The following is a 27,582-nucleotide window of genomic DNA, read 5'->3' on the forward strand; positions in this document are numbered from 1 at the left end:
ATTTCTGCATCCTACAGCTCCAAGGTGTGCCAGACCACACGGAACAAACGCCTGCCATCCCTCTCATGGAAGGCAATAGCAGGTGGAGCATTTATGCCAAATCACACAGAGCATTTCATAAAGCAGATAAATAAATAGTTCTGGGAAAGCCACAGATTATCCCCAGCTGGTTTGGGGGCAGAGAGCCAGAAAGGCACAGTTCAGTAACCCCGTGTTCGTATGGGATGGGTTAAAAAGGACAAAACTAGAAGTTAGGATAGATATAAACATGTTTGGTAAAAGCAGGTCAAGTTCTTTTTCATGAGGGATAATCAGTGGCAAGTATTTAAATTATCTCATAAACTCAAGTGAGGATCTGGAGATGGGAAATGACCCAACTTCTCCAGCATGAGAAGGCCAAACTCCCACCAGAGACAAGGTGAGGCTTAAAGCATGATTTTAAACTGAAGAAGAGATGGTTTAGATGGGGTGTTGGGAAGGAATTCCTGGCTGTGAGGGTGGTGAGACCCTGACACAGGGTGCCCAGAGAAGCTGTGGCTGCCCCATCATTGGAAGTGTCCAAGACCAGGCTGGAGCAGCCTGGGATAGCAGAAGGAGTTGGAACTGGATGGGCTTTGTGGTCCCTTCCAACCCAGACCACTTTGGGATTCCACAATTTTGTTGATCAGATTAATGAGCAGAGAAGTCTGAGAACAAAACCGAGACTAACCCAACCCAGGGGCGCCTGGGGCCGTGTCTCACCTGCAGTGCTGCAAACATCATCATCTCCTCCTCCGTGCACTCGATCTCCTCCAGCAGGATTGCCCACTTGGACTGCTCGTACAGCTGGTTGATCCTGATCGCGTCGTACTGCGGCACAGAAACGCGGAACGCTCGGAAAACCGGGAGCCCAGCTCAACACAAACCACCCCATCCCCTGGAAGCTGTCCCTGCCCATGGCAGGGGGTTGGAATGAGATGGTCTTTAAGGCCCATTGAAACTCACACTATTCTGGAATTCTCTGATCTCTCATCTCAACACAACACTTTGATCTGAGACTGAAAATCTGCGGCTTTAAGAACTCTTTGAGCACCTCTAGCAACACCTAAATCCCCTGATATAATGGAGCACAAATCCTGGGTTTGATGCCTGCACCACCAATTTTCAAACTCCCACAGTCTTTGGGAGATTTACCAACAAAACAGCACGTTAGAGATCAGGCACCCTTCGCTCCAAAGGATGGAAATTTCAAAATGGGAGCGGAACAAGGAGCTCCGTACCTTTGGATTCAGGTCAAAAAAGCTGTAGTACTTGAACCGGAGTAGCAAAGCCTCGTTTTCCTTCACCTCCTGCTCCATGAGGGATCGGGACGAGTCCAACCACCTGCGGAACGCCAACACGGGATAACACACATGGAACGCTCCGGCAGAGTCGCCACGACGCTCTCGACAACACAACTTAAAAATCATCCAAAAAAACCCCCGAATCCTCATCTCCTGAACTCACCCTTGGTTGATTTTGGCCTTATCGAGCAGCGTCTGGGGCTTGTACATTTTGGCTAGGGACTCCGGGGAGGTGACGGGCTGGCTCACGGCCAGGATTCCCGGGTTGCCCTCGGACAGGGCGCTGTCGCCGAACCAGGCGGACGTGGGGGACAGGGGGCTGCCGTCGTGGGCGTCGTAGGTCGGCGTCATCGTTTTGCTATAGAGTCCTGGGCTTGAATAGATATTTCCTACCAGCGAGGGGAATAAAAGCCGGGAATTAGCCTCGGGCCGAGCCCTGCCTGCTCCCGGCCACGCCGGCTCCGCGCAAACCCGGAGCCGGCGTGTGGAAAACCTTCCCTTCTCATCTTATGGCAACGGGAAAACGCAGCGCTGCTCGTTCTCCCTGTCCCTCTCCTCTCTCTTGGCTCTTCTCCAAGAGCAAAACTGATGGAAAGCTTGTTCCAGCCCAAAGGATGGGAAAAGACTCAGGTCTCCCACACCGGGAAGCTCCTGCCCCCTGAGTTTCTGTGGCATCTGGGACATGAGTGGCCCCCGACTTACCGGTATTACCTGTTGCTTAAAGATTTTGGAAGTCAAAAGTTTTAGAGGAGCAGGAAAATAAACTAAGGGTGCAGCCAAAGAGACCAGAGGCAGAGGGCAAAAGTCCTATTGAGGTGGAGCTCACCTTTGACGGGGCCGATGTAAAGAATATCGGTGCCTATAGAGAGGGAAAGAAAGGAGGGAAGTGAGAAGGCGAGAGAAAGTCACCCGGAGAGCAGGAGAAGGACAGAAGCCAAAAATGGGCATTTTTGGAAGAGGGCAGAACAGCACAGGTGAGGTTGCACCACCCTAATGGAGTGTTTGCAGCAGCGCTGGTGACAGCAAAGCAACTGAAGTGACTTCCCCAGGACAGCTGGGCATGGACATGTGGCATTCCCGGATGGAAAAGCTTGCTGAGGTGGCCACACAAGTTCAGGATTAATGTGCTGAGTGGTGCAATGTGATGCCAGACTGATCCCAAAGCAAATGTTACTCCCAGGCCTTTTGAAGCTTCATAGCTCGTACCGACTCAAAACAGACATAAAAACACCCAAACATTTTAAAATTATTAATTTAAAGAGAAAAAAACCCAAACCCAGCTCGGTATCTCATAGCTTAAAATAGCCAGAGACGTTGGGGCTGCCCCATCCCTGGAAGTGTTCCAGGAGAGTTTGGATGGGGTTGGACAACCTGGTCTCTGGAAGGTGTCCCTGCCCTTGGCATGGAAGTGCTTCAAGTCCCTCCCATCCCAAACCATCCAATGAAACAGCCCCTCTTCACCTCACTGAATTTTTATATAAAATCCAGATTTTCAGAATAAGGGAGGATCATCCACCATCTCCTAATGGCAGGAATTCCCCTGCGTGCACACATCGGCCAAGGAGCTCACCCAGCATCACCTGCTGGGCACAATTCTGCCCACCAGAACCAGAGGGTCCAACAGCAGGCTGGATTTTTGGGAAAGAGCTGTGCCCTTCCTAAATCATGAGCCTGCAATTCAATGCACCCAAGCTCCCCCTCCCAGAGCTCTCCTGAAGGTGTTGAAGATGGTGACAGAGTTGAGATGACACAAACAAAACCTTTTGTGCCACCTCCTGCTGCTGCCCTGAGCCACCACTTTGGCTCCAGCCCCTTGCTCCAAACCCTCATGGCCAAGGAATGACAGAAAACTGAGCTGGACTGGAAAAATCCAAGATGAAACCAATGGAAAAACCTTTCTGAACCTTCAATTTTCACAATGGGCATCTCAAGGAGCAGGAAGAACTGTGGGAATCAGCAGCATCACTGCCACTGACAGCCAATATCATGGCTAGGAAACTCCAAATAATTACAAACCTGATTCTGAACTGCCTGGCAGGCTGGAAAATGTAAGTGAAAACCACCAAACAAGGATGCTTTTAATGCTCCTGCTCGTTTTGCTGGCAGCCCAGTCTGGATGAATCATTTGGGGACCTGCAAGCACCATGGGTGCTGTCACCAAGACAGATCCAGCAAACCAGGCAAGAGAAAAAAAGCAGCAGGGATGGTCAAGGGATGGAAAAATCCACCTTCATTTGCAAGAAAGAGGCCAGGGATGATTTCCAGGTTTTTAGACCAGGTACTTGTACTTTGGGAGCTGGGACTCCACGATCCTGAGGATCCCTTCCAACTCGAGCTATCCTGTGATTCTGTGATTATAAAAGCAGCAGGAAGGTGCTCTCTCCATGGATTATTACAGCACTGGAGCAGAGAACTCCAACAAAAACCAGCCATAAACCCCCATAAACCACTTCCCAAAAGATTTTCTTCCTCTTCCCCATCCACCCTCACTGCAGCTTCAGTCTTCACATGGCTCAAGCACACAAGACTGAGCATCAACTGGAACAACAAAAGAAAATCCCACTTTTTGGGCAATTTTTTTCCCTGAATATCCCCCACATTCCTTGACTGAGTGTCTGCTCCATCAGAGCAAAGCTTCCCTGCACTTTTCTTACCATCTCTTTCTCCAAACACCTGAAACATCTCAAAAGAAGCTTCCCTTAAAAAACTTGCCCCAGGCAGGCAGTGTCATGGAAAGTTCCAGCAGAAACAGCTACAAATTTGGCTAATTTATATAAACAAGTGACTACAGGTCTTCTAATGGAAAGTGTTGGGCAACACATCCTGTGGGTGTATTGACAACTCTGCCCACTGGGATTTAAATGGTTTCACTGCCAGGTTTGGGGTACTCAGTGACAAAACACTCCCAAGACATTGAAATCAGCACCTCCTGAATTATTAATTAGTTTTCCAGAAGCTTTCAGCACACAAACTGATGTTGGAACAACACTAGAAATGATTTATTCAGATGAAACCCACGACTTTTATCGAATGGCACCTGAACAGGCAGGAATTCAACCTGCTGGGAGTGATTTCATTCACAAGGAGAGCAAAACCAGCCAAGTGACTCACTGGAAGAGCCATAAATAATTAAAATAAAGCCCAGCTTTTGCATAAATTTCCCCCAAAGAAGGCCAAGTCTTTCCTATTAATCTAACAGAGATGCTCTCTGTGAACACTGGCTGTTGGAAAGGCTCAGAATGGACTCTAAAGATGAAAATGCCAAATGGAAATGAAAATTGACTGGAGCCTTGCCCAAATTCTCTGAGCCAGGAGTGGAAGAGGACAAGCCCAGAAGTATTTTTAATTTTAAGAGAGGAGAAAGAGTGGGATCAGAGCAGAAGGGGGATTATTTTTCCTTGTTGCAGACCCGTGGTGCACATCACCCCACAGAGCCAAAATCCTTTCTGCAAGCCCTCTGCCACCACTGGCATTAACCACACTCCATGACCTTCCCTGCAGCTGATTTAACATCAATTAATACAACTTTACAATTCCAGGGTAGCTTTTTTAATTAAAGCTGCCCTGCTGCCCTTGGATTGCTGGATTTAAACCTGAGAACTTTGGCAGCCAGACACGTCTCTCCTGCTCACCACTGTGGCTTTCTCCACAAATCCATTTGGGATAAAGTGCTCCCACTTGGCCAAAATTATGGTTTAAACTCCTGCCATTTGCCTTCAGACACCAGACTCCCAGCAGCCACGGAAAAAAAGCTGAAAAACCCCTTCTGCTTGCAAACACCTGCATCAATTTGCTGCCTGTGGCAGCTCCATCAGGGATGTTACTCCACCAGAAATTCCCTTCCCAATCCTGCTCTGGATCTGGAATCCACACTGGCCAACCAGCCCCCAGCAATAAAAGGATTTATTCAGCATCACAATCCACAGCTACACCGTTCATGTAAGGCAACACTAAAGCAATTAATAACACTCTGCCCTTGCTGGGCTGTAAATACGGAGTAGAACGGTGGCACGGCCCAAACCACGCCAGGAATGCAGACATTAGCAACGATTTTCCATTGAACTCCTTTCTTAACAGGCTAAGAAAAGCTCTCAGCAGCACCATCTGAGTGCTCAAGTGGCCACACTTGGGCTCTGGTTTGTTCTGTGAAGCCTGGGGGTTGCTGTGCTCCCAAAAATGCGTGACAGCTCCAGCCCCAGACATGCATCCGTGCGAGCGAGTGCTGCAGCCCGCCAGGACTTGTGCCATGGATCTGGGGTCTGTTTCTCCCACAGACCCTCAGAAATTCCATCAGCCCCACGGTGCTGTGCCAGTTTTTAACCCTGCTCCCATTTTTTTTGCCAGCTCACCCGACCCTGGCGTGATCAGAGGCCCCTCCAGCTCGAAGGTGTCGTCTTCACATTGATCGTCCAATTTCTTCTTTTTTTTCTTTGATGGATCTCTGGGTTTCCTCAAAAGGGAGAGCTCTTCTGGATGCCTGATGTCTGGAGGGGAAAATGGATCACTTTTATAATGGCAGGATGGGAAAAAAGGAGAAAAAAGGGAGAAAAAATGAAAAAAAAGGGGGAAAAGAAGAATATCCTTCCATTAGGAACAACATCCAGCAGTGCCCAGTATCTCCCTTGGATGAATTTCCTGCTCTGTAATGCTTAAAAATCAGGTTGAGAACATTTTCCCTGCAAGCCTGTTGGAAACAAATAGTGTCCCTGGCTGGAAAGGTAACAAAATATTTGGATAAAATGTGGAATTTCCCAGGCACAGCCACTTAAATGGAAATGTGAGCACTGTGACAGAGCCTAGTAACACCTTCATACATTAAATATAAATAATAAAAAATAATAACCCCCCACATTCATAAAATAACATTAGAAATAATATATAAGATTATAATAGTACACAATAGCATAGAAATAATATAAAGAAATGGAAATAGAAATAATAGAAATAGAAACAGATAGAAATAGAAATAAATAGAAATAGAAATCAGCACACAATCCCTATTTAGCCATGAAGGTTAACAGGCCAGACCCTCTCACTTCCATGGGAGCAATCCAAGAGTTAAGCCATTCATTTACACATCAGACTGGAAAGTTTAAAGCCTATCATTTACCCACTTTTTAAAGAGATTTTGGCAGAAGTGTTTCCTTTTCACAGCAAACCTCTCCCATTTTCCTGCCTGGGACCAACCTGAACAATGTAAAACCCATTTAAAATGAGGAGCATCCCATGGTGTTTGTGATTTGAGCCATAGAAATATAGGGAGCAAGGAAAAAGGGAATTTTTATTACCCACCAAGGCAGAACTTTGGGTCTGCTGTATTTAATTCCAGGTGGGAAGGAGTTTCCTGGGAAAGCAGAGCCTGCTGTCCTTTGTACCACTGAAACCACTGAGAGCCTGGAGCAGGACCAGGAGTCCCTGTGCTTGGTCAGTGTGTGGGAGCTGAGCTGGAAAAGGATTCACTTGGGCATGGAGCCATCCAAGTGCAGTGGTGAAAGCCTTGGAGAGCTCTGAAATACAGCTTGGATTGGGAAAATACAGGCTGGGAGAGCTGGGGGTGCTCACCTGGAGAGGAGAAGGCTCCAAGCAGAGCTCAGAGCCCCTGGCAGGGCCTGGAAGGGCTCCAGGAGAGCTGGAGAGGGACTGGGAACAAGGGATGGAGGGACAGGAGCCAGGGAATGGCTCCCAGTGCCAGAGGGCAGGGATGGGTGGGAGATTGGGAATGGGGAATTCCTGGCTGGGAGGGTGGGCAGGGGCTGGGATGGAATTGCCCAGATTTGCTGTGGCTGCCCCTGGATCCCTGGCAGTGCCCAAGGCCAGGTTGGACACTGGGGCTTGGAGCCATGTGGGATAGTGGGAGGTGTCCTTGCCATAGCAGGGGTGGAATGGGATGGGATTTAAGGTCCTTTCCAATCCAATCCATCCTGTGGTTCTCTGATGGAGATTCTGGACATGCCTGAGCCTGGAAGGGGCTCTGGAGTCTCCCCTGCAGCTGTCTGTCTGTCCATGCTGAAGCTCCTGTGCTGTTTCCTGCTCTGTTTTTTGCACCTATCATCCCACCATGCTCAGCTGCAGAGCTTTCCCTTTGGAATGCCCTGGGAAGGCAGCCCTGGTCCCAGGCAGGAGGAGTTACAGGGCTGGCAGCAGTGGGAGCTCCCTGAGCACTCCCAGGATTATAATTAACACTGGAATTTGGTCCCCAGCACGTGACCTGAGCAGGACACAGCCCCACACTGCCCACCCTCACCAGCATCACTGCTCCCTGCAAACAGGCTGGGAAGTGCCACACTGGGAACTTCCCCCTTCCAGGTGATTTTCAGGAGGGGATCCCACTAAACCTGGCACTCCTGAATCCAGAGGCTGCACACTTCTGGATTTAACTGTCTTTTATATTGTGGGTGTCCCATCCCATTACCTAGCTTTAATTTTATTTTTATTTATATTCTTGTAGTTACTTACACATAATATTTATATATGTAAATATTAAATATATATATATATAAATAAAAATATTATTTTAAAAATAATAATTTATTTTCAGCTTTATTTATATTTATTTATTTCAATCATATCATTGAATCCCAGAATGGTTTGGATTAGATGGAACTTTTAATTCCACCTCGTTCCACCCCCTGCCACGGGCAGGGACACCTTCCACTATCCCAAGCTGCTCCAAATCTTGTCCAATCTGGCCTTGAACACCTCCAGGCTGAAAATATATAGATTTAGATGTCTATATGGATTTTAAATCTCTAAAAGATATATAGATTTTTATATATTTATATTTTATATACGAACTTTTTAAACTTATAATTTAGTTTTATTTCTGTATTTAGATATATTTATTCCAATATTATTGACCTATTTTACTCCTTTTTATAGATAACCTTTCTCTAATTTCAGCTTTAATTTAACCCTGATTTACAACCACACAAATCATCTCACTAAACCCCACCACCCACCCCTCCAGTTTCCCTGCCCAACTTTTTGACCATTTCTAGCAACAAATAGCCAGAGGCTGAGTGCAGGCAGCTCCATGCATTCCCATTTATCCCAGCCAGCTTACCTCATGGAGCAGGAATCTGCTGGGACAACCAGGGTCACATGCAGGGGACAAGAGGCAGCACAGCCTAAATGGAGGAGTTCCCCTGGTATTTTGGAGCAAGGTTGAGGCTCTGAGGTTTATTTATGGTGCATCAGTAACTCTCAGCTGGAAGCACTCAGGGAGGCCAGGAGGAGGCTCTGGGCCAGGCTGGGATTCTGGAAGCAATCCTGGAATCATCCCAGGGCTTGACCATCTGATATCAAAGAGACTTTTTATAGCCCCTCAGTTGTTCCTGATGCTCCCAGCGGGATAGGAAGGATCCAGGGCAAGTTTTGGGCAGCTGCTTGGAAGCAGCACAAGGCTGCAGGGGGTGGAGCAGGCAGCACATCCAGCAGGGATGAGCAGGGATCCTAAGGATGAGCAGCAAATTCCTCCCAAGTGCATCCACAGGCTCCAGGACTCTACAAACCCACCAAGGCAGGCAGGGAATGGCTTCAAACTGGAGGTTTAGATGGGATCTTGGGAAGGGATTCCTGGCTGGGAGGGTGGGCAGGCCCTGGCACAGGGTGCCCAGAGCAGCTGGGGCTGCCCCTGGATCCCTGGAAGTGTCCAAGGCCAGGCTGGACAGAGCTTGGAGCAGCCTGGGATGGTGGGAGGTGTCCCTGCCATGGCAGGGGTGGGATGGGATGGGCTTTGAGATCCCTTCCCACAAAAACCATTCTGGGATTCTATGGGAAAGAGACAGAAATGCCTGAGCCTGGAAGGAAACATTCTGGAGCTCAAAATATGATCAGAAAGGCGGCTTTGAATTTCCAAGAGAAATTTTTCTAACTTTTGGATGAAGCCATTTTGCTTCCTGCAGCATCTTCTCTTCCACTTGCCTGCAAGATCCTGCCTGTGCCTGCTGTCTGTGGCTGAAGGGGAATCCTTGGCCTTTTTTTCCAGTGTCATCCCTCATTTCTCATCCAGCCTCTGCACAGCTCACCCAGCCCAGCTGTGCCCATTCATCTCCCATTTAAGACAAACTCCTGAGCTGGGATTAAACCCTCTTCCTTCACAAAACATCATCTGCAAACTGACTTAAAAAAAAAAAAATCTTCCTTACAGGGTGTAAAATTCTCTGTTTATGCTCTTTTGCACTAAATCCACCAAGTAAATCTTGCAGCTGCTGCATCTTTATCCACCAAGGTGTGTTGTGATGGGGATCCCAGAAGGGTTTGGGTTGGAAGGGACCTTAAAGCCCATCTCATTCCACCCCCTGTCACAGGCACGGACACCTTCCACTGTCCCAGATTGCTCCATGCCCTGTCCAGCCTGGCCTTGGATCCTTCCAGGGTTCCAGGAGCTCCCATTCCCACAAGAAATCAGATTTATGGTTTTCTTACATCACCCACATCTACAACATGACATCATTGACTGCAAGGGCTGATGGATGTCCCCAAAAACTGAAATGATGGGAAATCATACTACTTTCAGTATCCAGTTCTCATAAACACAGATAATAATCTGAGACACAAAGAAATTTTTGATGCAGAAAGAAAATTAATTGTTGCAAAGAAGCTTCCGGCATCCAATTTCCTTCCCCGTTTCTGGCTCCCCTAAAGGCCAGAGGGCTGCTTCACCTCCTTAATTCTTGAACATAAAAACTCCATAAATTTACAGACAACACTGAGAGGAAATCCTCTCTTTAATGCTGATCCAGCCACCCTCCTTCAGGAGATGTGTTTTGAAGTGGGATATCTCTGGGAAGTGGGATTTCTCTGCACTCCATCACTGCTCCCTCCAACCAGTGACTCATAAAAATTACAGCCTTTGTGCATCACTCTGACAAGTCTCAGAAAAATGAGACCTCAAACCCCATTTCAGACTTAAAACCAAAAATCAGGGTGTTTTTTTTTTCTTGGAATGAGTGAATTCTGTGGATGGTTTTTCACAGTGTAAGTTTACAAAATGAAGCATCCGACTTATCTGCAACATAAATTCTCTGGAGATAAAGTTCTGCAAAACAGACCAGAGGGAAAAAAAAAACAAAAAAAGAAACAAAAAAAGGAACTTACATAACCTGAGGAGTGTCTGGAGATAAGGCTGTGGCTGTGTTGGACACTGGGCAGTATCTGATGGAGCAGGTCCTCACCTCCCCAGCACAGTTTACTGGGTTTGTACATTCAGTACATTTTATTATGGGTTCTTCAGATGCCCAGGAACTTAAACATTTATCTGGGCCAAAGCCAAGTTCTCCACTCACTGCCTGGGGCCCTGCAGCTCTCTCAGGACATCCCACAAAGCCTCTGGAGATGCCCAAGGAGTGCTATGGGTGTGGAATCAGCTGGGGCTGAGCCTGGCAGAGGTTTTGCTGGAGCTTTCCCAAATTGTGGGTGGAAAATCCAAGTGCCTGTTGACTTATGGATTTGCCAAGGGAGCAATGATGTGTAAAACCACCCAAAAATGGGGTCAGTGGGGTTTGAAGGGGTGTAAATGTTTGTGCCAGTGGTTCCCAGAGCTGAAATCAGGCACCACCAGCCCAGAGAGACCCAGGAGGAGAAGGAAAAGGAGGAGGAGGATGCAGGCAGTGGTGATGGAGCCAAGCATTACTGCAAGGCCAATAAAAAGAGCCATTGGAGAGGCAGAGTCAACAAACACTTGAATGTTTGGATGTTTTTTTCCATAAGTGGGACGAAATCCCCAGGCTCCCATTATCTGGATGCCTCCTGGAGCACAGGCAGCACTACAAGCATTGCCCCTGAAGTGGCTGAACTGCAGCTCCAGTCCAATGAAACTCCATTAATTTAATCCCACGAACAAGAGAAAAACAATCCACTCACACTCTTCCCTCCGCTTCAGCCCATAAAGAGCAATCCAGCTAATTCCAAGGAAGGCTTGGCCAACATGCCCTAATGTCTTCAGGATGGAATTCTATTTAAAGGGTCTCTGTCAACAGCAGAGTAAGGATGAAAAAATTCTCTGACTCACACGGTGACATAAAACCTGATGCTCCTCCACACGCAGAACACCACTGGGGTGGGGACAGGGGGGAAGAGCGGAAAGGAATTTTTTTTTTCCCATCTCAGACACTCTGTAATTAAATCTGGTTATTTCCCTGACCCCAGTTCCTGGGGTTGGTCTGACAGCTGAGCACGGGCAGGCAATAAAAGGGGAAAACGCCGCAGCTGGCAGAGAACGCTTGGGCCCTGCAGTTGAAAAAGCTGAGGACGTTGCAATTTGGCCAGCTTTGGAAATGGGAAGATTTCCTTCCACACCCATTCCCTGGACATATTTAGAAATAGCTGTGCCACTGCCAAAGCTCTCTGCTCGTGGCAGGGAAAGGCGGCAGATCCGTGCTCGGGGTTTCACCGCCGCCGCCTCCCCGTGAGCGTCATCCCCGAGCATCCTCCTGATGCTCCTGAGCATCCACAGCCTGCATCCCCACATCCCAGAGTCACTGAGGCTGCAAAAGACATCCAGGATCATCAAACCCAACCTGTGAATTATCCCCACCTTGTCACCCAGCCCAGAGCACTGAGTGCCACATCCAGTCCTTCCCTGGACACCTCCAGGGATGGGGACTCCAGACCTCCCTGGGCAGCCCCTTCCAAGGCCTGACCACACTTTCCAGGAAGGAATTCCTCCTGAATGCTGCTGTTGCTCCTCAAATTCCCCCTGAGATATGCATCTACCAGGACTCCATGATTTTAGGGAAAACACTACTTTATTTACCAGCAGGGTGTGAAGGAAGAAAAGAAAGTGTAGGAAGTTTGCAGTGGCCAGGGATGGTGAGATTCCTGTCCTGTGCAGGGCCAGGATGATGGACTTGAATGGATTGGACTTGATGATCCTTGTGGGTCCATTCCAATCAGGATATTCTGTGATTGCATAAATTCCAGGCAGCTTTGCCTCCTGGAAAGCAACTGGACCAGGGAAGGAGCTCCATGTGCCTGTCACAGAGCCCTGGGAACGCTGCACATAGTCCACCAAAGGGTTTCAGTTTTGCAAAAAACCCAAAAACAACAAAAAACCCCAAAAAACAACAAACAGTGGCTTTTTATAGAAGTCTTTTTGGCAGCTGAGGGCGTGGAAATATTGCAAATACTTCAGGAGTCAGAGGACGTTCTGTCCTGGAGCGGGGAGTGTTTGGAGAGGAGGGGAAAAAAAAAAAAAAGGTAAGGTCACATTTGGCACTGGGATGGTGTCACCTTCCCTGGGCTGGGCTGGGCTGGCATCCTGCCACTCTCAAATGCCACTGCCACCTCGGCTCAGGTTGCATTTGGTGGCTGAGGCAGGGAAGGCTGGCTGTCACCTTCCCACCACTTGCTGAGTCTCGGGAACCTCCTTATTTTTGGGATGATGGGAAGCAGCTCTGCACCCTCATGGGACTCTCTGCATCCCCAGCTCCACAAGCTCCTCAGGATGGATCCTCACACCACCCTCACCCTGTGCAAGAAGGGGAGCTGGGGAGCAGAGCAAGATGGAATGTGGGCATGGAAATGCCACAGCTGGGCACAGGATGCTCCCCAGACTCTGTTTTCCAAAACAGGTGACTAATTCACACGGATTATGAGGCAGGAGCTGGGTGTGAGCTCTACCAGACTCTGGGGAAATGAAAGAGCCTGGAGGGAATTTCTCTGTCTTACACAGCCTCAGGGTGGGTAAGGAGGGATTGGTCATGAATTTTGGAGAGTTTCCTCCCAGAGCTTCCTCCTCCCAGCTCTGGCACTGAGTTGTTCTCTCTGTGCTCCCATGAACATCAACCAGAATTTTCCTTGCTCCTCTTCTCAGGCTGGAGGGCAGCAAAGGTCCCAAATCTTCACAGCCAGGAGAAGAGGAGAAGGATGGGAGGTTTTCTGCTGCCACAGCATCTCCCCTCACCCTGCAGCTCCAACATAAGTCGTGTCCCCAGGAGAAGGAGCATTGCTGGGGCAGGAAATGCTGAGGCCTGGGAAAAAGCTCTCACTGTTTCATCTTGCTGTTTGCTTTTCCTGTCCCACGTGCCCACAGAGCAGCAGCAGAGCCTGCCTGGAGTCCCTTGGAGCTCCTGGGATACAAGGAAAAAAATCCAGGCAGAATGCTGGAAGGGCATGAGCAGCTGTAAGGCATTCACTGGGCTGGAATCAAGTGAAGCCATCCCAGAATCCCAGCCTGGTTTGGGTTGGAAGGGACCTGAAGGATCACTCAGTTCCCTACCATGGCAGGGACACCTTCCACTGTCCCAGGCTGCTCCAAGCCCTGTCCAACCTGGCCTTGGGCACTGCCAGGGATCCAGGGGCAGCCACAGCTGCTTTGGGCACCCTGTGTCTCACTGCCCTCACAGCTGAGAATTCCTTCCTGTTCACGTAGGAAAAGAGGATTTTTCCATTTGTTGTTACGTTGGATGATGGGGGAGCATCTCCTACCTCCCCAAATCCCACCTTCAGTGAGGATATTCCCAATCCCACCTTCAGGGAGGATATTCCCAATCCCACCTTCAGGGAGGATATTCCCACTCACACCAATAAAATACTCAGTGCAGCTGACACCTCAGGTTTAGCTTTTCTATTTTCACATTCTATGCTGCTTTAGTGTGTGGGTCTGGGCTCCATATTATGGGATGGAGAGCTCTGTGCACAGAGCAGGGAGACAAAACAATTCCTGCTCCAGCTGGGCACCAAGGACAAATGAGCCAAATCTCAGGCCAGGAGCACAAACCCCGTGGGCTGGAGAGAGAAAAACAAGCAGGGTGGGACTGCAGGGGCTGAAGCTGGGCTGGGACAATGAACTGCAAGGTGCAAATGGAGCAGAGCTGATCCCAGGGAGAGACCCCGTGCCCGGCCGGGCATTTTGGGGCCATTTTGGGTCATCTTGGGTGCAGCCCTGGCTGGGCTCTGGTGCTGCCCAAGGTGGGTCCATGGAGGATCCTTTAGATAAATCCCTGCTTTATTCTGTGATTCCATCCAGCCTCTGCTCCAGGGCAGCCTGCACAAGGCATCACAGCCCATCAAATCTGCAGCTGGATATTTGATGGGCAGTTTTCTGGGTGGAATTATCTCCCAGTGGGATGATGAGAGCAGGGAGCATCCCATCCCAACCCCCATGTTCCACTGCTAGACAGGCAGGAAGCACAAATCCCTGCTGCTCAAAAAAAAAAAAAAAAAAAAAAAAAAAAAAAAAAAAAGTGAAGTTTTACTTTCTCTTTCTCTGGTCTTTAATTGCAGATCAAAGCTGGCCCTTCAGCTGGAGCTGCCTGCCAGCTGCGGCTTCTGGGCAGGATTCCAGGCCACCCTTTGGATGAGGGCTGCCCATCCCATGCACTGCCTGCTCCTCTCCTTGTGCCTGCCAGGGTCAATCCCTGCCTTTAACCCTCCTGAGTGGCTGCTGTGGGAATCAAGGGGCTGCAATCCAGCACTGGGAGTGAGATTGGGGTTTTTTCCGGCTTCACACGACCTCCAGCAAAGTGAGGGATGTGTGAGTGGCCCCAGCATCTTCCCACAGGCACCTCCTGGGAGCCCTGGAGAGCTGCCCTGTGGAATAACTTCCCTCTGCACAAGAACAGAGACTTCACTTTAAAAATCAACCACACTCTCCAAGGGTCACACCTCTGGGTAACAATTGAAAGGGAACAGAAGCAAAAGACAGCCTTAAATAATTCATCCACAGGTGTTCCTGCTGGTGTAGTGAGGGTTTTATAAATGCAACCAGTCAGAGTCCTGAGAACATCAGGAATTACTTCAATTACTCACTGCTGGTGCTTTGTGCTGGAGTTACTGAGATGTGTAATTAAATGATGCAGGGGCAATGACAGCAAACAGGTAGAGCCAAAATGTGAGCAACTCCCAGGCACAGCTCTGTCCTGAGTTCCCTGGAGCTCAGAAATCAAGGGATTTCAGAGACAAGGACTATGCAGGGATCACTTTCCCTTCCACCTTGAAATATCTGCTCAGTTTTCCTTGGAGAGACAATTGTCTTGATTAAGATGGAATATGAGAGCTCTGTGCAGGGATGTTGAGGAGGGCAGGGAAAGGTAATGGAAGAAAAATGAGGCAGGAAAACACAAATGGGAAGGGAAAAAGGAAAATCACAAAATAGTTTGGATTGGGAGGGACCTTAAAGATGATCCCATTCCAACTCCCTGCCATGGGCAGGGACACCTCCCACTATCCCAGGCTGCTCCAAGGTCTGTCCAGCCTGGCCTTGGACACTTCCAGGGATGGGACAGTCACAGCTTCTCTGGGCCACCCTCAGAGCCAAGATTTGAATCTTAATATTTTATTTATTTATTTATTTATTATGGGGTCTTTATATTAATGTATAATGTATATTTTATATGTATAGATAAAGTGTATAAATGTTAAAACACATTAGATATGACATCTATAAATAGTGGTATTTCAACGCCTATAGGAGCATTTTAACACTTATAGAAAATGTATTTGTACATCATTTGTATTTATGCCTCTGTGGTTCTGGGAAGAGCATCCCAGCCCCTCCAACTCCAGCCCTTCTGCACCCCCACATCCCAGTCCCTCTTCCCTCAAGCCGATGCCAAGCTCATGGATCATCTTCCCAGTAGCTCTGCTGAACATCTGGCTCCCAGTAAACACAACTGGGAGGGCTGAACAACTTAATCACTGCAGTTTGTGTCTGTCCTCAAATAGTTCAGACTGCTGAGAGGCACTCAAAGGAAAGTGAAATTTCCAGTAAAAGCCCTGCTTCCCTCAAAATCAGGAACTTCATTTCAGTGCTTCAGATGCTGCAGAAGGGAAGTCAGCAGCACCCCTGATGGATGTGTCCCTGCTGCCTGCTCACAGCTCCAACCTCTGCTATCCCAGAGGCTTTCCCCTGCTCCCAAACCTTCAAATATCAGGATTATTCTGCTGGTTTGGTCAGAAATACACTGAAAGCTCTGAAGTTGGAAGAAAAGGCTGCTTCAGGCCCACAAAAGGTTCTGACAGCATCACTGACAGATCTGCTGTCCCGTGATGAACCGATCAGAATTTCCTGACATGAGTCACTGCTGGAGAGATTTATCAGCGTCCAAGCCTGGGACCTCCCTGTCTAGCACGACATCCCAAATGCCCAAATGTGAGACATGGGGGTGGGGGAGGCAAAATCCACTCAGAAACAATGCTGGCTAAGCCTTTTCTATTTTAAGGAGAAATTGCCCAATATTTACATTTTTAAAAAACCCCAACAAAACAGGAAAGCAACAGCAAAGATCTGTAACCAGCTAAAAATACCAACCCAACCACGGATGTGCTGGACACTGCACGTAGGGATGAGCTCTTCCTGTCTCCCCAAACAACTGGGTCAGCCAAGAGTAACCTCAGCTGCCTTCTGAGAGCAGGAATAGATTTGGTACAGCTGAGGATGGGGTGCAGGTTCCTCTGGGAGGGGAGATTTCCAGTATGGAGTGCTTCCTGGAGCTCCTTGGGGTGGGGTTGCCATCTCCTCACTGGGTTTTTTTTTTTTTGGTGGGCAGGAAGAAACACTGGGTTTTGGGATGAGGGATTTATGAATTATACCTGGTAGGGAATGATCCCTCCTTTCTCAAGGGCTTCTCCTCCACCAGGAAATGAGGGTGAAGAGGAGACAGCAAGACTCAGTTCCTTCCCTCCACCAGACAGTTTTACAGTGGAGCATCACCACTTAATCTCTAATATCATTTTCCACTAGAAGACAACCCACAGGGCTGGCAGATTTCCCATTTCAGGGCTTGCTTTTCATCCAGCACATAAATTTGGAGGGAGAAAAAAAAAAAATCACAACCAGTCTGAATATCAAGCAGGGCTGGTACCACCTCGCCTGTGACAAACCCGAGGACAGCTCTGCTATGGAAGAGAATTCAGCACAAAAAATGAATTTTTTAATCCCTTTTTGGCTCAGTTGGTCCTGTTATTGAAGTATTTACACACAAAAGAGTAGGGAGGGAAAAAGAGAGGACATCTGGGCTGTTTGATGTCCAAGTGACTCCTGGCTGTTCCGAGCCAGGAAACACCAAGGATTTCTCAAATTTACAGCACAAGCACATGCACCAGAGGAAAGGCAGGAGCCAAACCAACCAGGAAAACTCCTCAGGTTAGGGGGGGGAGGTTTTTCAACACTTACTGAAGGTTTTGCAGATGTCAGAAACAGCCTTGAAGACCCTGTCAGAGAAGTTGACTTTGACCTTGACGTACTTCATGTTGGGCAGCTGCAGGCGCAGCAGCTTGTGCTGAGGGGTGAACTGGAGCTTGGCATCTGCCTGGATCCCGTATTTATCCAACGTCCAGTGAGTTTTAAGGAGCCAAGTTTTCTTCTTTTCCCACCACAGAGCGTGATCAGACCAGTCCTTCTTGACATCTGCAACAAAGAAGCCATTTTTCCCCCCAGTTAAAAGCGGCACCAGAACGAGGATAAAAGAAGTTTTTTAAAGTTTTTTTTTTCCTCCTTTCCTGAGAAGGAACTATGGATCCAAAAAGCTTCAACAGCTCTTTCTGGATACAAGGAACTGCTTGTATTCAATGCTGTTTTGATGGGATATAAAAGCAGGGAGGAATCCAAGGGATAAAATAAAGATGAGACTCAATGTGTCTGTGGATCACCAGCCTGGCAGTGATCCCACCTGGAACACGAAGCCAAGGGGTCATGAGTGACCCAACACTTCTCCCAGCAGGGATTTTGCACAGTTTTTGGGGTTAACTATCAATTCTTGGGTTTTTCCCCACCATCCAGGATACCTGTGCTATCCCAAAGGTGAGCCCAACCACCTCAGCACCTGTGGAAAACAGAACCAGGAGGAGGTTTGCAAGGAGAATTCAACAGGACTTTCAGTTTCTACAAAAAAACCCTGAAAATTCTCCACTGAAATCAAAAGTTGCCTCCCAAATGACCAAGAAAACTCAACAGTCACATCTCCTTCCAGCAGGAATGCAACCATGGGGTCCTTGGAGATCACCTTTAGGTTGGGAAGCACTTGGGGAACCCAAGTATGGTGATAACTCCAAAAGACAAACCCTGTGCAATATTGTCCCTAACACCTGGAATGTTTTTCACTAACATCTGGCCCTGTCATTCCTGCAGAGCATTTTCCACTCTGTGGTCACCTTCAGGTTGGAAAGCATTTGGGGAATCAAAGTATGGTGATAACTCCAAAAGACAAACCCTGTGCAATATTCTCCCTAACACCTGGAATGTTCTTCACTAACATCTGGCCCTGCCATTCCTGCAGAGCATTTTCAACTCTAACAACCAATGACAGTGCCAGGTCCTTCCACCACACAGGGAAAAGACAATGGACTGATATATAATATAGTAATAATATAATAATATATTTAGTAATAGAATAATTCAGTTTTCAGCTCCAGATCCCCCTGTGATCCTGGATTTCCATCATAAAACACCAGTTTAACCCCAATTAAAACCACCAGCTGACATTTATTCCAACAGCTCCTGTCTCCATCCTTCAGCACCACAGGGCACCAGCCAGAAAGGCAGGAGCAATTCCAGAGGATTGGAGATTTTCCAGGATTAGGTAAAGTCCCAGCAGACACAATGCCAAAAGCACTGAAGGAACACAATCCAGCAGCAACATCCTGCTGGGATTTTTGATGTCCTGAACAGGAGCTGGACTGGATGATCCTCGTGGTTCCTCCCAGCCCAGGATATTCCATGATCCTGTGAGAGTGAAGGTTGTCCCCACGAGCCACATCTGAATTAAGCTGAGATGAGAACCACGTGACAAATGAATTTTTGTCTGTCCCTATCTCAAACCAGGACCTGGAGCTCAGGGTTACTGAGAAAACCCAGCAGGAGCTGGATTTTCCCTTTGAACTCCTGGTTTGATGGCACAATCAGCTCTGCAGAAAGTGGAAACATTCAGCTGGGCTTTTCAACAGCTTTGTACAATCAAATTAAACAAAACCAAATATAGAAAAGCATGCAAACTTGCACAAGCCTTGTCTACCCGGAAAAAAATCCAAGAAATCATTACAATGGACTCTGGTAATGAAGTCCAACTTCTGCCCTACTGAAAGCTGAACGAGTTGGCACCAAAAATCAGGGGGAGGAAAAAACCAAAGGCATTTGGAATCAGTAACATTTATGCCTAACAGAAGGGAATTTGGGTTTACACTGCTGATTAACCATTCAGGCCACGGCACAAAAACAACACTCTGGGCCTGAGAGTAATTAACACTTTCAATTAACAGTGAGATGTTGGTTCTAGCAGGAAGGGGAAGGTCTGTGCCTGTCCCATGGAGCAGTTATATATAAAAGAGGCTGGCAAATGTTTAGCAGCTGCTTTGTGGAGTTTTACACACTGACAAGAGCTTTGCAAGGGATCCAGGGCTGCTTGGAGCCATCCCTGCAGGCCAGGGAATGCCAGCAGCCCGGTTAAATCTGATCAAAGGTTTATAAACCTTCACCAGAGTCCCCATTCATGAGTTACTGATTTGTTGGGGTTACAGCTTCACAGCAAGGCTGAATATTTCAGCTCAGGCTCTTCTCACCTACTACCATCAGTCACCAGCCACTTCATATTCATCTACCTATCATAGTCATCCACTTATTCACATTTATCAACTATTATCAATTTATCACTCATTTATCAGAGCTCAGTTTCCAAGCACTGCAAATTCACCTTAGAGATCCCAGACCTGGAATGTAGAAGTTTACTACAGGTTGCAGATCTCAGAGGTGTTTGAGGATCCAGCAGCTCCTCTGAGCTGCTGAATGTGATGGACACAGAGCTGCTGGAGGGAGTCCAGAGCAGGGTCACAGGATGAGCAGAGGGATGGAGCACATCTGCTGGGAGAGCTGGGATTGCTCAGCCTGCAGAAAAGCAGCTGTGAGCTGATCTAACTGTGCCCTTCCAGCGCCTGAGGAAGCCACAAGAAAGACTAAGAGAGACTGTTTACAGGGGATGGAGGGACAGGACACAGGGAATGGCTCCCAGTGCCAGAGGGCAGGGATGGATGGGATAGTGGGAAGGAATTCTTCCTTCCATCTGTGAGGATGGGATGCCCTGGCACAGGGTGCCCAGAGCAGCTGTGGCTGCCCCTGGATCCCTGTGAGTGTCCAAAGCCAGGCTGGCAGGGATTGGAGCACCCTGGGATGGTGGAAGGTGTCCCTGCACATGAGGGTGGCACTGGATGGGCTTTGAACTCTCTTCCAAGCCAAACCCTTCCAGGATTCCATTAAACAAGCTGCACACATGTAAGGGTGACAAGAAATCACTGCCACCCTCCCAGCCAAGGAAGCCCCAGGTGAAGGCAGCAGGGATGTGGCAGCTGGAGCTGTCAGCATCAGCTGGAGCTGGGACTGGGCTCAGGGAGCTCCAGGAGCCCAACCAACCCCAGCAGCAACACCCTCGGGAAAGGGAAGCAGGGCGCTTCCTTCCTGGCCTTCAAAATAAACCCCCACCTTTCCCTGCAGCCTGAACCCAAACCTCTGGAGCCTGGGAGGGCTGGCAAACCCAGCTGTGATTTTCTTTTTTTTTCCCCCCAGGCAGAATCTGGTGTTTCATTTGCTTCCCAGAACTGTGCCAAGAGGCAGGAACGTGCACGAGGGACGTTCAGGATGTTTTGTACAGCGAAACCCACGGGGCTGTTCCCCTTGGAAAGCCATTCAGACAGTCCTGGGAATGTGAGAGGCATCTTAAATCACACAAATGGCTGCAGAGACCTCTGTGAGGACAGAAGAGCCAGAGGAGGAGTGAAGGGCTGCTCTATGAAGTGTTTTAAACCTGAAACATCCTCAGCTTTCAATCCACGCAGTCACATCCCGCCAGCTCGTCCAGCATGAATTACAATTGCAGATTTGAATTCCCACAGGCACCACTGAATTCCCTGAAATCTAAAATCCAAGCAGCAACAAGTCTGAATTGAGATGCACACAGGGTGTGCTTTAATTCTGGGCTGGCTGTCGCACACAGACCCACAAACACAATCAGAATTCCAGCAGCAAGGCTGAATCTGGGTGAAGGGCAAAGAAAATTGAGGCAGCCCTGCCTGGCAGCCCATTTATCCCATGTGGGAAATGGATTTGTAGAAAATTTTTAAAGTTTGGTAGAAGACTCACATAATATATATTTGCATGTAAACTTTGAGATAAGAAACGTTGATTTAGAAATGTTATGGAATAGGATAGACACTGTTGAGAGAGAACTGAACTAAAAATAAGTTTTAAAGGGTGGTTTTGTAAATAAGATATTTTGGAGAAATAGAATGATGAAAGATGCATTGTAGTAGGACTTATGAGGGGTAATTTTAGATGATTGGCTTTAAGGCATTTACAGCATGGTGTGGCAAAAGCTGATAGGCCAAGAATTTATAATGAATTGTAATCAATAAACAGTTGTCTTCTGATTGTGATGGTGTGAGTTATAACATCTCTATTGTCTCACCCTTCTCATGAGACTGAAAATGGAATAAAATTTTTAAAACACCTTTCAGTTACCCCACCTCTGGGTCAGAAAAGGGCATAACCCAACAATCCCATTTATCCCAGGACTTGGCTGCTCCCAAACACTCTCCCTCTGCCAGTCCATGGTTTTTTAAATTCCCTTTCCTGCTGCAGCAGCTCCTGAAGCTCCTTCCTGCAGAAGCTCTGCTGTCACTTGGCAGCTTCTCCAGGCCAGCTTAGGACTCACAAGCAGTAGGATAGGAGTCTCCAGCACTGTGTAAACACTGTATTTTCCTTGTTATTTTGGGATATCCCCTCTTGCAGATGGGCTCTCCTTCCATGCACTGCTGAGGACAGCAGAGCCCTGATGTGACTGAATAAATCTCTTTTTTTCCCCTTTCCCAGTGCATGGCTCAATCCCACTGGATGGGTATTTGGAAGGCAGGGGTGGCACCCACCTCTGGGAGAGGCTTTCCTGGAAATCACCAGATTCCCTTTCACACCCACTTCCAGGAATAAATCCACAGGGCAGCCAAGACCCTGCAAATGCCTCCATTACCTTAACACTGGGGGTTAATAATAAAAAATTAAAAAGCTCCTGCATAAGCTTGAGGAGGAATTCTGCAAGCCTGCCTGGGTTGGATGATGGATTTTTGGTGGAATTTTGGAAACAGAGGATTTGCAGCTGATGCTGTTTTCCTTGCAATTCTCTCCACTTTCAGAGAGAAAGCAGAAGCAGCTGCAGCAGAGTTTGCAGCTCATTCCTTAATTAAAAATGATGGCTTTTAGAGCAATGGATTCAAGCCTTCAGCATTCCCACAGGAGCAATCCAAGAGGACCATCCCCCTCTGGAGCTAAAGATGCCAGAGCCAAAGCCCAAAACACTGGGGGGGTTTCCACAGGAGGAGAATGAGCTCCACAGCTTTCCCTGGCTCTTTCCCAGGGGTGGGTTTAATCAGGATTATCCCTGTTCTGCTCTAGCCACACTTGGGGAGCTGAGGTGGCAAAAATTGCCTTTCCATTATCTCAAATTTATCTATATAAAAATAATTTTTAAAACAAATATATATGTTTAAGCATATATATAATATATATAAAAAAATATAAGATATATTATGCACATAAACATACACATAAAAATTTACCCCATATTTATATAGGCATATATAAAATAGAGACAAAACTGAATTATATGCATATATAATTATAGATAAACACACAAAATAAATGCATATAAAAATATATCCACATATATCCATAAATAAATGCCACACACATACACATATATACATATACACACACACACATATATATATATCTAACTATCTCTTCAAGATACAGTGCAGGGACTGAAACCAACTCACAAGCCAAGCATTTTCTCTTGCAAAAAGTCATTTTTGTATTTGATAATCTACACAAAACCAACCCCAAGTTTTGCACCTTTTCACTGAGTTTGGTGCAGAGGGGCTGAAACTCCTCAAGGGTTTTTATAAGAAAATTAAAATAGAACTGGCCTCTTTCTGTTTTTTTTTGCTGATTTCTGGATTTTAAAATTAATATGCACTTCATACTGAATTGAAAAATACAGAAGTGGACAAACAGCACTGAGTGCAGGAACTTTTTAAAGCACTTTTAAACACAAATTCCTGCTGGTTACACCTTAATCCAACCCCCACAGCTCCAAGGGGCTCTCCAGGCCCTGGGCTGGGTGTTGGCTGCATCCACACCACTCTTGGGAAGCTGAGGAGGAGAAAAAGTCCTTGAAAGGAAAAAAGATTTCCAGCAATGAACAGCTGGGAATGCCCTGGGTGAGCTCAGGGATGGGGGATACCCTCTCCTGCTCCCTGGGGATGTAATCCATACCCACTGAAATCCACAGCCATGGAAAACAAAATAAAAGTATTTAAAAACTTGGGAAGGAGAGACATTTAAGGCTGAAAGTGAAAAAAAGAGAAAAAAAACACCACAACCAACCATCAAAATTCATTGCACAGAACCTTGTGTGGTTGCTCTGGTGGGTTTTTCTTTTCTGTGTGTCCAGGAGAGGGGAAGGCACAGCCTCAGAGCACAAACAAAATCAGGGAAGGGGGTAAATATTCCTAAAACATCCAGAATACTAAAAAAAAAAGAGGCTAATTTGGTGCATGGAGCAGGACAGCAGTGATGGGGAAGGGCAAGGATAAAGAAGAAGAAGAAAGGGGGAAGAAATAGGGGGGAAAAAGGGAAGGGAAGGGAAGGGAAGGGAAGGGAAGGGAAGGGAAGGGAAGGGAAGGGAAGGGAAGGGAAGGGAAGGGAAGGGAAGGGAAGGGAAGGGAAGGGAAGGGAAGGGAAGGGAAGGGAAGGGAAGGGAAGGGAAGGGAAGGGAAGGGAAGGGAAGGGAAGGGAAGGGAAGGGAAGGGAAGGGAAGGGAAGGGAAGGGAAGGGAAGGAGAAAGGGAAAGAAAATCCTGAGCTGGCAAGGATAAACAAGGATCATCAAGCCCAACTCCTGGCCCTGGTCACTCCAATAGCCAAGAAAGCTACTGAAGGTCCCAAAGATGCTGAAGATGTGTCTTAAAAATATATATTTATTTATATTTATTCATAGTGGTTATGTATTTTATATATATATATATATAAAGTGTAACACTCATATATCTGTGTAGCTGAACTCACTGCTCCCTCCCTCCAACGTCCTCACTGCTCCCACTGACCTCTGGAAACCCAGATTCCTTTAAACATGCCAAAGCCACTCCTTCCAGGATAATTATGGAGCAAAAAAAATTTTCAAAACAGAGCTATTTTCATTTATCACGCGTCCAGCAGAACTGCTGATGTGTTTGCTGGGTGACACAGTCACTGTCCTGGGGCAAAAGCTGTAATTTTAGGAAAATAGAGGAGTCTTTCTGAAGTGCACTGGAGTAGAGTCCCCTCCACCCCCCAACTGGGATTTAATTGCAGAGCAAAGTTCAAAATAGAACAAAAATCCCTCCAGCCTCTGGTCACAACACTTGAAAAATTATACTTTGAAATGGGGAGATAAACAGCCCATAAAATTATCATCAGACTGATGTAATAAAGCTGCAGCCAGGACAAGCTGATGCTCCCAGAGCTAATGGGACTTGAGAGGGGTTTTAATCACATTTCCCTCATGTACCTGACACATGCAATGGAAAACAGCCTGTACAGCAGCCACTCAGCAGCCACCACCTGTGGAAGGGATTTTATCCAGGGATAACACAGAAAGACACCTGAAATTCACCTGGATCTGTCACCATGGGCAGCTCCCACCATTGTTTTCATGGAATCCCAGGATGGTTTGGGTGGGAAGGGACACTGAAGCTCATCCAGTCCCACATGGGCAGGGAGGGACAATTTCCACTGTCCCACATTGCTCCAAACCCTGTCCAGCCTGGCTTTGGGCAGTGCCAGGCATCCAGGGGCATCCACAGCTGCTCTGGGAAACCTCTGCCAGCCTCTCACAGAAAAGAATTCCTTCCCAATCTCCCATCCATCCATTTCCTCAGTCCTGTCCCTCCATCCCTTGTCCCCAACTCTCCTGGAGTCCCTTTAGGCTCTGAGCTCTTCCTGGAGCCTTTTCCTCCCCAGGTGAGCACCCCCAGCTCTCCCAGCCTGCCTCCAGCCCTTGGAGCATCTCTGGATTTGCTCCAGCAGCTCCAGGTCCTTCCTATGAGGATCCCAGATGTGGATGCAGCAAAATCCAAAGCAGAAGGAACAAGACACCTGCAGCCTCCTCCTGCCTCGTGTTTGCAACAAGAATGAGCTGGGACTAAAAATCTCCTCTCTTCAAAACCATTCCCCCTTGTCCTATCACTGTCTGCCCCTGCAAAAATTTCATCCTACTTCATTTTCAGGAAAATAAATGTTCAGGAGAAGATCCACACACACCTACGGAGATGCCCAAAAAAAGGTGAACCCATGCTGGAATTTCAGTCTGAGAAGAATATTTCTTGCATGAAAAAACAGTTTGACTTAATAAAGTACAAACATGGACAAAAGGAGCCTTGGTCCCAATTTTGTGATTCCATGAGCATGACCCAGTTCAGGAGATTCCCCCTTGTCCTATCACTGTTTGTCCCTGCAAAAATTTCATCCTACTTCATTTTCAGGAAAACAAATGTTCAGGAGAAGATCCACACACACCCACAGAGGTGCCCAAAAAAAGGTGAACCCATGCTGGAATTTCAGTCTGAGAAGAATATTTCTTGCATGAAAAAACAGTTTAACTTAATAAAGTACAAACATGGACAAAAGGAGCCTTGTTCCCAATTTTGTGATTCCATGAGCACGACCCAGTTGAGGAGACCTCCCTCCTACCCTGGCGTGCCAGGGCACAGCTCATGGCAAAGCCCTGACGTCAAAGCCCCAGTGCAGTGGCACAGAGTGATTCAAGGGCAAGGAAAAAAGGAGGAGGGAGGGGAAAGAAAAAAAGCTCAGTGGAGGAGACTGAGCCCATTGGGATGCAATGCTGCATGTGGATGTTCCGTGTGTCTGTCCTTGCTCAGGGAAATTACGGAGTGTCTGCTGCTAACAACTCACTGCTGGAAAGAGAAGTGGGATTCTTTTGTTGGCTTTTATTGGGATTCTAAGTGAGCTCTGCAATGGAAAGTCCGTGTCTTGACAAGGCAGGGGTGGTAACTGGAGTCCTGAAGAGCTGATACATCAACCCCAACTGTCCCAAAACGCTGCTCCTGGCAGTGCAGGGCTCAAGATGCTCAGCCCATGGGATTCAGGGAGAGGAGCAAATCCTAACAAGCCTGAAAGCCACTGTGTTTCTAAAGCAAACTCGAGGAAGGAAGCTCTTTCCAGGGTTAATAGCATTGCTCAATTAGCTTATTTGAAAGGTTATTAACTTGGATTGTATCTCATTCCACTCCCCTGCCACGGGCAGGGACACCTCCCATTATCCCTGGGTGCTCCAAGGCCCACCCAGCCTGGCCTTGAACACTTCCACGGATGTGGCATCACGTTTTCCTGCAAAATTGCCCCTGTAATTTTTGGCTTTTTGGATATTTGGTAGCTTTATCTTCCATTTAAATGCTTGCACAGCCATACCTAATCCTGCCTAAACCCATGAGCAGGGAGAGAAATTGGGAAACTCTCCAGAGGTCACCTCAGCTCCCCAACACCCCCAGCACTGATGGGCTCAGGGAGGTCTTTACCAGTGCTGTACAGAATTCCTTTAAATCCTTGCACCAGCAACCCAGAGAAATGTGGATTACTCATTTTTCTATGGCACAGAAGAAAGGAAAGCAAGGGTGGATTGATGGTTTTATAAATTGGATTTTTTTCTGAAACAGGATCTTCACAACCTGATTTTGCCAACTGCTCCCCCCCATTGATCAAGCAGGAGACTTTCACTGGCTGCTCCTGCCTCCATGGAGTCATGGAATGGCAGAAAATTTGATTAAAGAATGTGGTTTCCATGATTCATCCAGCACAAAATAGGAAGCATTGGAAAGGGAAGGGAAGCACTGGGAAGGAGAGGAGAAGAAAAGGAAGAGGGAAGGGAAGGGAAGGGAAGGGAAGGGAAGGGAAGGGAAGGGAAGGGAAGGGAAGGGAAGGGAAGGGAAGGGAAGGGAAGGGAAGGGAAGGGAAGGGAAGGGAAGGGAAGGGAAGGGAAGGGAAGGGAAGGGAAGGGAAGGGAAGGGAAGGGAAGGGAAGGGAAGGGAAGGGAAGGGAAGGGAAGGGAAGGGAAGGGAAGGGAAGGGAAGGGAAGGGAAGGGAAGGGAAGGGAAGGGAAGGGAAGGGAAGGGAAGGGAAGGGAAGGGAAGGGAAGGGAAGGGAAGGGAAGGGAAGGGAAGGGAAGGGAAGGGAAGGGAAGGGAAGGGAAAAGACACTTCTCCAGGGATCATGCTCCCTTCCCTCT

At 47.6% G+C, this 27,582-nt stretch overlaps 1 protein-coding gene across 4 annotated transcripts in view; it reads right to left on the minus strand.

The window, feature by feature from the left end:
* Positions 1-27,582, minus strand: part of FERMT2 (FERM domain containing kindlin 2) — a 50,927-nt gene that overhangs the window by 13,286 nt on the left and 10,059 nt on the right. For 2 of the 4 annotated variants that reach the window (XM_084208515.1, XM_084208514.1), the window contains exons 2-7: positions 17,440-17,673; positions 5,672-5,806; positions 2,149-2,181; positions 1,486-1,711; positions 1,260-1,362; positions 742-849 (exon numbers count right to left, since the gene is read on the minus strand). In XM_084208515.1, coding sequence (XP_084064641.1) covers positions 742-849; positions 1,260-1,362; positions 1,486-1,711; positions 2,149-2,181; positions 5,672-5,806; positions 17,440-17,673 — 839 coding nt within the window. The remainder of the gene's footprint in view (positions 1-741; positions 850-1,259; positions 1,363-1,485; positions 1,712-2,148; positions 2,182-5,671; positions 5,807-17,439; positions 17,674-27,582) is intronic. The other 2 variants (XM_084208517.1, XM_084208516.1) reach the window with 1 other exon arrangement.

This window comes from Fringilla coelebs, assembly GCF_963513975.1.
Source record: "Fringilla coelebs genome assembly, chromosome: 6".
Lineage (NCBI taxonomy): Eukaryota > Metazoa > Chordata > Aves > Passeriformes > Fringillidae > Fringilla > Fringilla coelebs.